Source organism: Pygocentrus nattereri, chromosome 22 (genome assembly GCF_015220715.1).
Source record: "Pygocentrus nattereri isolate fPygNat1 chromosome 22, fPygNat1.pri, whole genome shotgun sequence".
Classification (NCBI taxonomy): Eukaryota; Metazoa; Chordata; class Actinopteri; order Characiformes; family Serrasalmidae; genus Pygocentrus; species Pygocentrus nattereri.
This window is the reverse complement of record NC_051232.1, coordinates 2,496,530-2,511,851: the sequence shown is the minus strand read 5'-3', so window position 1 is coordinate 2,511,851 and position 15,322 is coordinate 2,496,530. Positions and strand designations below refer to the sequence as shown.

The following is a 15,322-nucleotide window of genomic DNA, read 5'->3' as shown; positions in this document are numbered from 1 at the left end:
TTAGTGTTAATTTTGCATTTGAGACCTAAACACTGAGCTGGATCTTCTTTTTGAGTGTGGCATTAATACATAAAGACGTGTGATGGGCCTCTGAGAGCCTCTGAGATCCGCTCTCTGACTTATGACTTACTATTTTTCTCCTCTCCCAGTTATGCTACTTCTTTCAACTTTCAGGAAAAAACCCACACAGTGCGGCTTTAAGTGGAACACCGAACATTCCAGTCTCAGAACAATCACTAAGTGCAGTTAATTACAGCTGAATGACCGAAGACACCCAACTGAAGGTGAAGGTGGGGTGCGGTAGTGTAGAGAACCCACCTGACACCAGTGGGTAAGACTGTGGTCCTGCTACACTGGGGCCCAGCTCTGCTCCCGTCTGATTGGCCAGACTGCTCTTCATCTCCTCCAGTCCACCAGCCAGAGAAGCCATGGCTGAATAGTCTGACGTCTGCTGAGAGAAAAAGAGAGGCAATGAGTCGCTAACTAACTGATGCTGGCGTTGAGGGGTTTTCCCTTGATATAACTTGTTGCCTTTAGATAAATATGAAGTTCTAGAAGTGTGTGTGTGTCTGTGAATATGGCTGAAAGTCTGAGCAACTTGCATGTGTTTGATACTAATAGTGAATATCTGTTTTTTTAATAGTCAACAAGTACAAATCCTGGCCTAGTTATCATTTACCTTAGCTTGAAAAAATGTTTTGGACATCAATTAAACGTATTCTTTAATGATTCAGCTCCATCAGCTCCATCAATGATCAGGTAGCAACTCAAAATCCTCATAAGAGATTACTGTAAGAGTCTGTTTACACTGTTTTACGTTTATGGCATTTGCCAGATGCTTTTATTCAGGGTTACTTTCAATTCTAATCATGTTATAGATGTCGGAGAATATAGCATTAGAATCTAGCCCAAGGACTCTTACTGATATGGTGTTTTTCTATGCTATCTTATATCATAAATATCACCTTGGGCAAGACTCCTAAAGCTGCATGAATAAAAGTCTAAGAATAAAAGCATCTACTGAATGCCATGTGTTACAAAAATTGCCATTAACTCTATTTTCGGCTTTCTGGATGCTTTTCCTGCAGACTGATTGCTGCTTTTGCCATCACCATTCCCTTATGATAAAAAAAAGCATCATTAAGTATGTCAGTATTTTACTTGAAGTGAATAGAGAATACTAAAAGTTAATTTCACAAACATTATGGATCATTTTTTACACTTCTATGTATGTTTTAAAGGAACACTTGTAAAGTAACACAATTTATATTACACTAAGTGCACTGTAATACACATAAATATATATATATATTTCTTAATATGCCAAAGCAAATTTCAAAGTATATTTAAATTGTCTTTGACTTAGGTGACTAATTTAGAAGTGTATTTTAAAGCAATGACTTTTAAACTGTGCTTTAGTACATTTTAGTTGAAACATATCTCAAAACAACTACCAATCAAATAGGAGTAACAGTGCACCCAAGAAACATTTCAAGTATAGTAGAATTGTCGCAGAACAAAAAAGCATGTGTAGGCATAGAAAGACGTATTTCAACATTACTCAAATAGAAGTATATTGTTTTTTGTGTAATGTAAGTAAATTGTGTTTAGTTATTTCTAATAACGTGTCTTATAAAAGTGAACTTAAATATGTTTCATTGTTGATGCGTATGTAGTGATGTTGAAATCAAATTTAAGTGCATTTTAGATGCAATATATCTTAACACCTAGTACTGAAGTATGTCAGTACATGCTGTAATAAGTGTATTATATATTCAAAGTGTAATAGCAGTTATGTCTACCAATGATATAACGTTCCTTAAGGTGTTCAAAAAGCACTTAAAAGCCCAACTGAATGCTTTTAATATATATTTAATCATAGCCTCATTGCAATTTATATACACTTTAGTTGTCGTAGGTTAAGCTAATGTTTAGTATGCATTAGTATCTGTTTAATACACTTAAATTATTACATACACTTTTGAAAAGTACATTTAAATACCTTGTTTCTTTTACGAAGGAATGTCACCACAAACAAAAAGACCTTTTCCGTGACTGGTGGATACACAGTTGTGACTAGTGGATATAGTGGATATGTAAATGACAGGCAGGAGCTTTAGCAGGCGTTAGTCAGAACTAGCCAGCATGATAAAGTGTTAGTGAGGTAAAGAACATTAACAGTAGACATTTAAAACATTTGAAATGATGTTCACAGCAACGTATATTGCATAATAAAAGTTAACTAATTAATGGTGGGTGAAAGAAATGTGTTTGGGAAAAGTGAACTGCTGCAGATGTGCAGTTATGTATGTTGGGTATAATTATATTTTGTATTACTTCAAAAATCTTTGAATTTTGTGAGCCACGTGATGTAGGTAAGTGAGGTAGCTGGCGATCAACTTGACCTTCACTCTTATTTTGAAGTAAAACTGTAGGCACCCTGGTGCACATTTTAATTGTATTTGCTGAATTGCACCAACATAAAAGCTGCGCAGGATGTATTGCACATTTCATGCTGTATGTGATAATTTCAAATGGGCAAATGAATAGAAATTGTGCCCTAAGATTCGTAGAACAATGCAAGTGCGTACGTCTTTCAGTGTGTTCACTTCTTTTCACTTAGAAAACCAACAAAACACAATTTGACCGGGAGGTGTTCACACCTTTGCACATGACTGCAAAGCCACCCAAGCACTGACATAAACACCAGGGCACGCGAACCCACACGCAGAACTGGCTTAGATCCTGCGCTGCTGTGCCCCCAGACTGACCCTACTTGTGGTGTTTCGTGGCCCATTACTCATAATGATCCGGGTGCGACATCGCCGCGTCCCCCCCGCTTCATCTCCATTGGCTGTAATGGCTTTTGTCAGGCAGGTGGAGATGTGCGGCGATGGCCGTCTTTAGAGGGACTCTCTGAAGGGAAATGGATGTCACTTCTGCTTTAGTCTGTTAGGAGGGAGTCTAATGATCCTGAACAGGGCCAGATCTCTCTCTCCTCCAGCTCTGCATTACACCCACACCTGCTATTAGCTCTCACTTTGGAATACTAACAAGTACAGTAAGTGCTGTGATCACAGACAGATCAAACAGGACACCCAATCAGAGAATTGAGCTAAAGCTATTCCTGGCAACCACCCGCAAGACTGTCCCCATCAGATAAACAGCACATAAAGCTTTCATCTTTTAGAGAACACCAAGCTCCACGCTCACTTCAGATCTGAAAACATCAGCCATCCATCCATGAGAAGACAACTCAGCACTGTGGGTCTGAAAGGATGTGTAGCCCTTACTGAGAAAAGGAAACAGACACACCAAACAAAGAATCTTCCGGTCTTCTCGGAACAATGGACTCAGCACCCAGTCCACACCTCAACACCACTGAGTGTGTGGTTACATTTACCAGCCTCTACGACTGAACTTTGGAAGTGTAGAGAAATGTCCCTGCAGATTTTATATGACCATTTTTATCCTCACTTAAAATCAAACTGTGCCTTTAACACTAAAATATGTAAATGAGCTCTGTCCTGATTGGTTTCTTTGTATTGTCCCTTATTCCACAAGCAGTCCAGACTGAAAAACTAAACTTGTCACTTTAGTGTGAGTGAGCAGGATTAAACTGCTGTGGTCTGAAGAGGTGGATATACTGAAAAGTTTTGGTATTTGTGACATCACAAAAACAATGAATTCACAATTCACAGCGTAGTTTTCTTAAATAAACTGGAAGAACAGGGGAGTAAATGGTACAATTAAAACCTTCAACAGTGCTTACAGAATAGGACCATTTCAAAAAGGACGATCGTTTAATTGGCCCATAACACGGTCCATTGTAGCCCGTGGAGAAAATGCCTAGCATCTTTTCTTAATCGTCAACCAGAATTAAGCCGTATGTGTGTGTGAGATGCTGTGACCCTTTAAACACCCGTCTGGTCATCAATACAGCGAGGGCAGTGGACTGTGACCCAACCAATCACAACTTATGCTATTAGGTTCCTCTCTCTCTCTCTCTCTCTCTCTCTCTCCCTTTTTCTCTCTCTCCTGTTTTCTCTCACTCTTGCTCGTTCGTTTTGCTCCTCTTTTCTCTCGGCGGAGCTCATAGTCTGCATTTCCGCTTTCTTTATCCGTGTTTTGTACGCCCCTCTCTGTAGCTCTGCGCCTCTGTCCGTGGTGCTGAAGTGACTGTATGTAGATGGGGGTGTTAGCAGTAGTAATTGGAGATGATGAAGTTTGGCCGTGGTCCTGACAGCAGCCTAGTGAAGATGGATGATTCTCATTTCAGCCTGTAAATGTTGTCAATTCTACAGCTCGACCAGCCATCAGCCCTCATCTCACACACACACACACACACACACACACACACACACGCTCAAATCACAGCTGGGACAAGGGACTGGAGAAGGGCCAGAAAAAGAGAGATGATGGGATAGACACTGAGTGGGGGAGGGATGACAGGAATGAAGAAGAAAATGAACAACAGTAAGTATGGAGGCCAATACCCTTATGTGAAGCAAGATTAAAGGAATAGTTTGCTGAAAGAATTACCCAGTTTTCTCCCTTTCGCCAAATGCAGCCATTCAGCCAAGAGACGATGGGTGTATTAAGTTTGCCGCTTTAATTTAATTAAGGACCTACGTGGCTAATGTGGCTATAAAAGCCTAGGAGCACCAATTAGCATCCATACAACTGCAGGCCTAAATCATCACACACTTCACTCAAACTGTGTGGATTTGTTGGGATTCCCAAATACACTTGCCTATTTTCTCGCTTGCGACTTATATCTGACATTCTCAGATATTATTATCTGTAAAAAATGAACAAAAGTATGTCCCATGGCTAAAAACAGGAGCAAAAGTTGGAATTTTGTCTACTTTTGTCACAGTGACTGAGAGAAACTTTCAGGGCCTTGTGATGATTTTGGTCATTTTGTCGTTTTTAGTTCATGTTTAGTTATAAAAATAAAATCATCATATTGGTACTAAAACTCTGCAAGATTTGTAGTAACACTCTTATTTCGGTGCTCTGGTTTGGTTAGAGATTAGTTCAAAAAGGGTTTGATTCTTGGAAGAGCCAACAGAAAGCTATGCAGATTATGAGAATAAACAGGAATTTCTTTTCTCCATGGTATCTACATGAATAGAGAAAACCTAGCCGTCTCATTGGTCAGGGCTTTAGGAGCTGAGCTGAAGACCTAATGTGTCAGATTAACCACGAACATAGTAAGGCAGCGACAGTGTAATTAATCAGTCATGTCTTGATTTAGATTGCATGGGCCCCGTTTTGTAAGAGAAAGTCACTCTAGGCCCCATGTGTCAAACGCAAGGCCCACAATCCTATACGGCCTGGATTTTAATTTTCTATTAGTATTAGCCTGTTTCACAACGCACTATACTACAGTACCCAGCATGCACTGCAATGCAATATGCGCTTTGACTCTCCTACCCCAACAACAATCAATGGGACAGCAGTTACACGTCAGTTCGACACAATTCCACACCAGTCATATCACCAAACAACTCACTGCCAATATAAACACTTTGCCAGCTCAGCAGCTCAGAAATGTAAGTATTAATGAAAAGAGCAGCAAAGAAATGATACTAGGTGTCAGGTTCAAGCAAATAGGTACATTTTAAAGTCTGAGCTCCTGCTGATGTCCATATTTTGAACATTTAAACATTCAATTTAAAATTTTACAAGAGTCTACATTTTACTGTTGACGTTTTTGAATCTTTGGAATAAACCACAGTTAGTTCGATTCATAGTAAAATATTTGTATTAAAAGTTCAATAAAACATGGTGTTCTCTGGCCCATGGGCATGTTGGGATTTTTAATATGGCCCACTTAGCAGTTGAGTTTAACACCCCTGTTCTAGACCTTCTGAAAGTCCAAGCTTCAGAGGGTTGTTAGGAATGGAAAACAGCAGCATCTGAGTTACTACAAGCTTCAAACATCTGTGTGTAAACAGCCAAAAAAACGATAATGTAAATTACCACCATCTTATCGCCAATATACTTCGAGATCTCCTCAGGGGCAGAAATGAGGGCCCTGAGGGCCACTAATATTCATGGTTCATCCGGCTATATACATTAGATCCTTGGTCCAAAACTGTTCTTTTAATCGCTTGAAATGCACAGATGGCAAAGAGAATGAAAAGTGAATGGATGGTTGAAGATAAAGGGGGGAATGCTTTTAAACGAGGGAGGAGACTAACTTTCAGCACGAGAAGGATTGAGGATGAGCGGCGACAAAGTTAATAGCCATGTTTTGGCTCCTGAACTCATTTAGCCTTCTGCTCAAAAACAAAACACCTCGGATTCAAACGCCATTCGTTTTGCCTCCCTCGCATCCCATTTACATCGCATATTTCTCTCTCTATCCCTTTCTCCCTCTCTCTCTCCCCCTCTCTCTCGCCCTCCCCTCTCTCTGGGTTTTGACATAGCTCTGCTGTAATGGTTCTTCTCCCAGCACACATCAATAACAGATGAGGCCCCTAATCGTGCAACACCAAAATAATTTCACCCCAACCCGGCTCGCCCGGCCATGCATTTACATAATACTATTTCACCCCTCTCTCTCTCTCTCTCTCTCTCTCTCTCTCTCTCTCCCTCTCTCTGTACCCCCCCCCCTCTTCCTGTATGCATTGTCTCCTGGAAGAATTCCTAAAATGAAATATATCACAGTGAGCGTGTGTGTGCGGTATTTAGCAGTGTGTGGTATTAAACGAGGGCGACTGTGGGGGAGCCATTTATCGGTGTGTGACTCCGGAGCAGAGTGTGGCAGCTCACACTGCGATCGCTCGCGCACCACAGAGCCAGTTCACTGAGTGGCAGGAGATCACACACAGTTTTGTATTCCTGTCTTTGTGGGACGGTTCCATTGCCTTCTAAATAAGTCCCACACATGTCATCTCATTGATTCAATTTGAAAAAAAGGAATAAAGGAAAAGGTGTGAATTTCTGACCAGCATGATTATGACCAGCTGAACTAGCACTAGGCCAACACAGAAACCATGGAACCTGTGCTGGTCTAAGCTGGTTCGTTAGCAGGGAACTCTTCCCCACCTTCAAGCATTCGTTAGCACGTGTTACAGTTTACTGACTGAGGGAAAATGACTGCATGAATAAATAAGGGAATTTTAAAAATAATGAGAAACGTTGGTGATGAGAAATGAGGCAATGCTAATTATTAGCTAATTCACTGATGTGTCCTTCTGCATGCCTCTAAAGTTAGCTAAATGCTAACTTTAAGAATATAGCTCACGCTATCCTAACCCCAACTTTAATCTCGGTGAACCTAATCTAATGTGATTTAAAGCTACTGAGCATACAATCAAGCCTAACCATAACCTCAGGAAACCTTTACTTTTCCTTACGAAAGCTGCAGTTTTTGGTAAAAATAAATATACAGCAAAACAACAGAAGATAAATAACAATATAAAATGCATTCTTCCCTCTGGGCAGCGAGCACGTCCCCATAGCATCACAAGGTTTACCTCTTCACCACCTTGGGGTCCCCATAAAGAAAAGGACTAAATATACCCACCCACGTGTGTACTGGTATTAACATTTTGTGAGGACTTTCATTGTGTCAAGTATTAATGAAGATGAATGAAGTTAACACCTGAATGTAACTCCAACCTTAAGATTGACAAGGAGGTATTTTGGCTCTTTTTTCATTTGTTTGTTGCCAAAAAAAAAAAAAAAAAAGATAATTGGCCAACATTTGAATGTTTTCCTATCAGCAGGAGAACACGCAGCATAGCCCTCTGCTCTTTTCACTTGGGGCCATGCTGTGGCCATTAAGAAAAGCAGGCGGCTTTTGACCGACTGTGTTGTACATTATTTACGTTTGGCCTTCACTGCTGTGTCTTTTCTGTTGTTTTTCCAGTGGCTACGGTGACGGAATGCATTAACGCCTGCTTGACCTAAACTTCACTCTGTGACCTTAATCATTATCATCAGTCACTCACAATCATAGACACTCTTTCTTTGTCCCTCCGTTCATTTTTTCTTCATTTTGAGGCCTGTCCTGTATGAATATCAATATTTTGCAGATCCTTATCGGCCCCTTTTGTCATCTCTGTCTGTCTCTCTCTCTCTCTCTCTCTCTCTCTCTCTGGTTTGGATAATTAGTTCAGCATTAGGCCCGTTGGCCTGTTGATTTATCACCGGCGTAACGCGACGGGATCGAAAGAGGAAATTCAAATGAAGTGAGCCTGACAAGCGCACGCTGTTTTATGCGCTCCCCCACGAAGCGAAGGACACTAATTAATAGATCCGCCAGCACTTAATGGTGTAGACTGAAAGGGGGGGGCGGGCAGAGAACAGGAGAGGAGGAAACAGAGGATGGAGAGATGAGAGAGAAAGAAATTTCACCCTTGCAACTTCATCAGATCTTCAGAGGAATTTTCTGGGCAAAATCAAATAAAGTCCGGTGTTACTACACGATAAAATCTCAATGAATGTGACATAAAAGTAATTTTATATGGAATAAACAATGTAAAAAAAAACATAGTAGCATGGACGTTGTCAACTCGACAAACGGGATGAAAGTTGAACAGATAGAATCCCAAAAGAAAATGAGATGATGTAGAGATGCACTGTGCAAAGGTCAGGGACCACCCTTTGAGCTCAACTTAAAACAATTCAAGTTAAAACAATTCAATTACTGTCATTTTTCAGGAGAGAGAGGAAAATAAGTTAAAAGTGAGAAAAAGGATCCCTAACAACCACCTGCAAGACCTGCTGGACCACCAACGCTGTCCCAGCACATAATGCTTTCATCCTTAAGAGGGAGGTGAAAATCAAGCCTCAGATCTGAAAACATCCACAGGCGTTTCTGTCCGTCCTTCCACTGTGAGAAGACGCTGTGAGTCTGAAAGGATGTGCAGCTGACAAGAAGCTCTTACTGAGTAAAGGAAACAGACAAGGATAAACAAAGAAGCTTCTAGTGTTTCTCAGAACAACAGACGGACAACCCCAGAGTCCAGACCTCAACATCACCGAATGATGGACCACAAAAAGCAGAAGATTCAACCAACTTCTAAGACTGAACTTTGGAGGTGTGGGAAAACATCCCTGCAGATTCCTTAGAACACTGAGAGCGAGTCTCTTGAAAAGGATGAATGCTATAAAGGCAAAGAACTGACACACTAAATATTGAAAGATAATGTTGTACTCAGTTCAGTGTAATTGGCTGCTAAATGCTGCACGTTTTCTCCTGCTTTCCTGCTGAAAAGTAACATCTTGTTAATGACAGCTTTGACTGGAAATTCAATAAACAAGCCTGTGCACGGCACTGTATATATTCCAGAATATAAATATAACACACTGCTGATAGTTGGCTAGGATTGTGTTGTTGAACTGAACACTGCGATCATTTGCTGTTATCATTTCATTGCCATATTTGAACTGCTGAAGGTTTTATAGTGAATTATTGAAGTTATGAAGCTTTTGGAGATTCACAGCTTGCACTCTTTGTCCTGCAGAACTACGAGGTCACTCCAATGACAAGTGCAGCGCGAGCAGCTCCAAGAGGAGTCTAACTTGAGCTTCGATCCCCAGACACACACACACACACACACACACACACTCATAAGACCTCTTCTGTCACTGTCTGTCTGTTGGTGGACTCCCAGGAGTTTTCAGGTTGGGCTGTGGGCTGCCCGTCAATCATGTTAAACAAGGGGGCAGATACGCTGAGGGTCCTCACCAGAATTTGGCCCCTTCAATGTAATTGTTCCTATTTTAAGGATGAAAACACACACACACACACACACACACACACACACACACACACACACACACACTTGGGGGGAGGTGGTGTAACCCAGAGGTTAATGCCCCTGTTGGCAGGTCGGTGACCTTTGACCTCTCTAGCTTTAGTGCTCAGCAGTGAAATGGACTGAGGAATTATGGGGCTTTGAGATGAGTCTATAGAACCCTGACACTGTCTGCGCCTGCTTGTGTGTGTGTGTGTGTGTGTGTGTGCGCGTGTGTGCGCGTGTGTGTGTGTGCGTGCATTTGACTTTGAGTGACACCTTTGACACTCTGCTTGTGTTCAGTTTGTGTTGTGTGGGTGAAGCGTAAGCTTTGCAAAGCCAGCTTACTCTGCCTGTTAAAAGTTTGGGGACACCTTGGGCCTACTTTCTTTACACTTTAACTCAACCTATAACAACCCTGACATTCTAACTTAGGAATATTTATATTTAAATGTGATTAACAATTTATGTCTCATTTTGACAACTATTAAACTACTAAAGCCTCAGAGAATGTAAACCCACTTTCTTTCTAACCACGCTAATCTTACTCTTGTGGACAGACAACATACATGTACAAAGTATGTCCTGGAAATAACTTTCTAATGTCCGATAAATGGCTGATGTATTTTACCCAAATTCTCTTGGGTGGTCTTGATTGTGGGTAGTATTTACATAAGGCTGATGTGGCTTCTCCCCCAACATAGCTTTGACAAAACTGTGTTCCAGTAGAAAGACTACTGAGAGTAAGCTAACAACCAAGCGAAAGCTAACCTATCAAGCATAACTGAGCTATCAAGCTAGCTCAACTGTCTGCCTGCCGATTGTCTGCTCATTGTTTCCTCCGTCTGTCTGCTCATTCTTTTGTTTGCTCATCTGTCCCTTTATTCTTTCTTTGGTTCATTCATTTGTTGAAAAATAAATGAACATACTATGTTATTAATGAATATCAAATAAGCAAACATTACTCACCGCCGCCCTCTAAAGGCGTTATTCCTAAACATCACATAAACAAACGCTACTCGCCACTGCTCACTAAAGTTGATATAGCACCTGTCATAAGATGCCACCATTGCCACAAGTCAGTGTGTGAAATATCTGTCCTGCTAGATCTGCCCCAGTCAACTGTAAGTGCTATTATTGTAAAATTGAAATGTCTTGCAGTAGCAACACCTCAGTCACAAAGCAGTAGACCATGCAAACTCACAGAACGGGGATAATGAGTTAAAATTGCATGTCCTCAGTAACATCACTCATTATAGAACTCCAAACTTCCATTAGAAGCAACAACAGCACAAGAACTGTGTTGGGAGCTCCATGAAATGCATCTCTGTGGTTGAGTAACTGCAAACACGCCTAAGATCACTATGTGCAATGCCAAGCGTCAGCTGGAGTGATGTAAAGCAGAATGTGAATGAAGTCTACCAGAATACATAGGGCCAGCAGAAAAAAATGGAGGAGCGATAATGTCCGGGGGTGTGTTTCAGGGTTTTGGGCCTTAGTTCCAGTAATGTTGATGCTACAGCATACAAAGATATTTTATACTAAGATATGCTTCTAATTCTGGGGCAGCAGTTGGGGAAGACCCTTTCCTGTTCTAGCATGTCTCTGCTCCTGCATACAGAACGCACTCCATAAAGACATGACAAGGTTGGTGTGGAGGATCCTTTGGGATGAGCAGGAGTGTCGATTGTGAGCCAGGCCTTCTCGTCTGTGTCTGACCTCACAAATGCTCTTCTGACTGAGTTCTCACAGATACGCTCTACGACATCTTGTGGAAAGCTTTCCCAAAAGAGTGGAGGTTGATACGACCGAAAAGGAAGGACAACTCCAAATGAATGCCCATCATTTTGGATTGGGATGTCCAACAAGCTCAAATAGGCGTGGTGGTCAGGTGTCTACATATTTCTGGCCGTATAAAGTACATTCACAGGATGAGAACACAGCTGTTTCACAATAATAAAACACTTGTTAATTTATTTCTCAGGTGACTAAAAAGTAACATTGATAAACCTTTTTAAAGGAAAATCATGCATCCCCAAAATTTAGACTGTAAGCAAATAAAATAGTCGCAAGACAGCAACACAAATGCAGCGGGAAACCAGCTCCAGGACCATAAACACATTTAGAAACACATTGCTGCAAGCTGACATGCGGTATGCTCTCTGAAGCCTTCACTGTGGATCTACAAGAAAGCAGAAGGCATTGCGCTGCATCTCATACATCATGCTGACTATGGCCAAGTGTACATAATATCTCCTTCAGGAATGGTAGCTCAGCTCAAGCTGCTCACAACGTCAATGTGACACCATGAAAAATGTTTGGGTAAGCATTTCTTTTTATAAATGCTCAGGCTTACGATACATCACGAGCAGACAACTGTAGCAGTTCTGAAACTCAGCGAGGCTTCGTTTGCATGCAGCGTGCAGCTCATGGCCTTGAAGATTTGTCGTTGAAGAGCTCAGTTCAAGAAAAGTCATTAAAAGCAGCATCTCACTCCCATCCACTACCCAGCAGATAACCTAGCATCACCAGAACCTCCTGTTCATAGAAACACTCACAATTTGCGCTGGAATATTATATAACGTGGCCAATTATTTAGTTATGGGCTTTATCATTAACTGATGGCCACTTTCTCATCTTTCAAAGAAGCCGTTTATATAGTCAGATGCAAAAGTTTGGGTGCCTCTGGCCAAATGATGTTTTGTTGATGTTCATAGTGAAGAGAAGTGAACACATCCTCTGCAGAGAGCACATTGTAATATTTAATTCCTATATAATTACTGTTTAATTATGGTTTATTGGCTGAGTTCCACATATTCACATACATATAAAACATAAACTCTGGCCTGTGCAAAAATTATGACACATTTTCTATTTCACGTCTTATTTTTTTTCGATGTGGTAAATTTTTAATGTAGTTTTAGCCTTTAATAGATAGCGGCCTCTGTTTGTTTGTTTATTTTGATTGATTTAATACTTGTGTTAGCTTTTCCTAGTCAGATATCTACTTGTTTATTTACTTATTTATTCATTGATTTGTTAAGGGCAACTGCAGAATGGGGCAGGTACTTGTAACTAACGTTACAACAGTGAAAAAAATAAGGAAGGTCAGTTTAGCTCTTCATCAGTTTAATTCTAGATGGCAACCTTTACATGTGTGAATGTAACACAACGGTGTGAATATAGCTAAATGAACAGAAATCCAAATCAAAACCATAAAATTTGCGTTGGCTTATCTTCGAGAGTGGCTATTTATTTATTTACTTGTTTATTTGCTTATAAATGGGCCCTTTTTTGCGTGTTTCATTGTGTGAAACTCTAAAACAGCCCAGAGTAAGTGAGTAAAAGCAGTTAAGTGAAGTGAAGTGTGCGTTTAGCCCTGGAACAAGTGTTGGCTACTTAACCCTAAACCTCTGGGCCCTAACCTGACTTTGACACACAAAAACCTCTATAGGCAGCTATCGAGCAGCAGCGAGGTCAGGCTTTAAGCATAAGCTCACTGAGGCAGAGGGTCAACACCGGGGTCCGCAGGGCCGGAGGTCAACAGTGGGGGGGGTCAGGAGGGGTCAAGCAGTGCTGGCAGCCAGGCTGGGAAGAGCGGAGCTTTGGGAACAGGGGTGACGAGGGGGTGTTGGTGCGGGTGGCCACGTCCCCTCATATACAGGCCCCGCCCCCTCTGCTCTTACCTGGGCGGGCTTGCCGTTGTTGGCGGTGTCTGGGATGGGGTAAAGGTCGGGGTATGGCTGTCGGTCAAACACACGGTCCAATACCTCGAGCTGCTGAGGAGTGAAGAGTTCCCCTCGCATCTGCTTCCGCAGGAAGTCCCGCCCTGAGTGGGCATGGCCATTCGCCAAGGAAGAATCCTGAAGATCTGAAGAGAAGAAAAAGACCACTGCTGTGAGAACTGGACCTTCTGCATTTGCCAATGTGTAGGAGGAAGGAAAAAATCACTTTAATGCTTTAATGTTAAAAATATGGACATCATTGCTTAAAACTGAATACCTGAATCAGCTGTTTCATATTATCTATATTATATTATATACATTTATTGGAATCAATTCAAATCTAACTTTTGAGCATGTAATTATCGGGCACATTCTGTTGTATTTGGGCAATAAAGATTAGATGTAGAGGGGAACCTTCTATCATTTTTAGTCAATTTTTATTTTGTATAATCAGCCTTCTTGTTAGATTACGATTAAGTGAGCCTTAATAGTCCCATGACTAATAAGGGTATTTGTGGGAGCATGGAGAGGTCAGCTAAGGCTTATCTTGGAGTTACCATGAAAATTCTTCCAGTCCTTTTGTACCATAATAAGAGTTCTTTGCTAAACTATGCTGCTACCATTTCCATAAGGAAAGATGAACTAATAATACAAACATCTTTATGGAAACAAATGATTGCACTATGTGACACTTTTTCGAGAAATGCACACACATGGACGGACACCCACACCCCCACACACACACGCTGGTGAGAGTGTTAAGGCAGCAGTGTGAGTGAGTTATTACAGCGCTGTTGAGTTTCTGAAGAGACAATTATAAGAGCTGAGAGAGCTACAGCCTCCAAATGATTACAGAGAGAGAGGGATGGGGGGACGAAAAAAAAGAAAGAATAGAAACGAAAATCCCTGATATAGAGCCAATTCATTTCTCCAAAACGCCTCCGAGAGCTTATTCTAGAGACCTGGAGGGCAGGAGCAATCCGAGGGAAGAGAGAGAGAGGTGCGGAGTGATAAAAGAACCAACAGACAAAGCACCCATATAAACGCCGCTCCTTCATTTTGTCACAGAAATCAGTTCATTTGAATGTGAATTCATACCTGCTTTACTGCGTCATGATGTAGAGGTGATATCTCAACAATCATCTCAATGACAGAACTATACAGTGCCTGCGACTTAAACATAAGCTGTGATTTGCATTTAAAGACTGAATGACCACACACACACACACACACACACACACACACTACCACCAACTATGTACACACACTCACACACAGTGGGGAGTGTATGATCTGCAGTGTTTTTGACCCTCTTAATCCCAGTGGTCAGTGTGTCTGATAGAATTCAATTGATCAATCATGTCTGTGTGATGGCACCATTTCGGCAGGCTTATTGCTTTCACCTCCCTTCAAAAGACGCACACACAAAAGACTGGCCAGGGTGGGCTTCTGAGCGCCAGACCCTCTGAAAGTACCTTCTGAAAGCTGCTCCCATCCCTCTTACTTTTGGCACTGTGCATTTCTGCTGCATTTATATCATGTCATCATATTATCTTTATATTATAGACATTATGCGCATGCGTTTGCAAAATTGTGGTCAACTTGTTGATGTTCTACTGATTTTCTAAGTGAAAATAAGTTCCACATCCTATACAGTGAACAAGCTGGTATATTGGTATATGGAATTTTTCTGTGAATTTCAGAGCACAATTTCTATTTATTCGCTGAGTTTAACATACTGTAAAAATAGGAGCCCAGACTTTTGCATAAAATTGTATTTTTCAGTGTTTTAGAAACTTATAAATATAGTGTTAGTTATTCCAGTTACTCCAGTTACCT

At 41.2% G+C, this 15,322-nt stretch overlaps 1 protein-coding gene across 2 annotated transcripts in view; it reads right to left on the bottom strand.

Annotated features, from left to right (window-relative positions):
* Nucleotides 1-15,322, bottom strand: part of pax5 (paired box 5) — a 103,620-nt gene that overhangs the window by 30,639 nt on the left and 57,659 nt on the right. The window contains exons 6-7 of one of the 2 annotated variants that reach the window (XM_037533071.1): nucleotides 13,445-13,629; nucleotides 319-451 (exon numbers count right to left, since the gene is read on the bottom strand). In XM_037533071.1, coding sequence (XP_037388968.1) covers nucleotides 319-451; nucleotides 13,445-13,629 — 318 coding nt within the window. The remainder of the gene's footprint in view (nucleotides 1-318; nucleotides 452-13,444; nucleotides 13,630-15,322) is intronic. The other variant, XM_037533072.1, reaches the window with a different exon arrangement.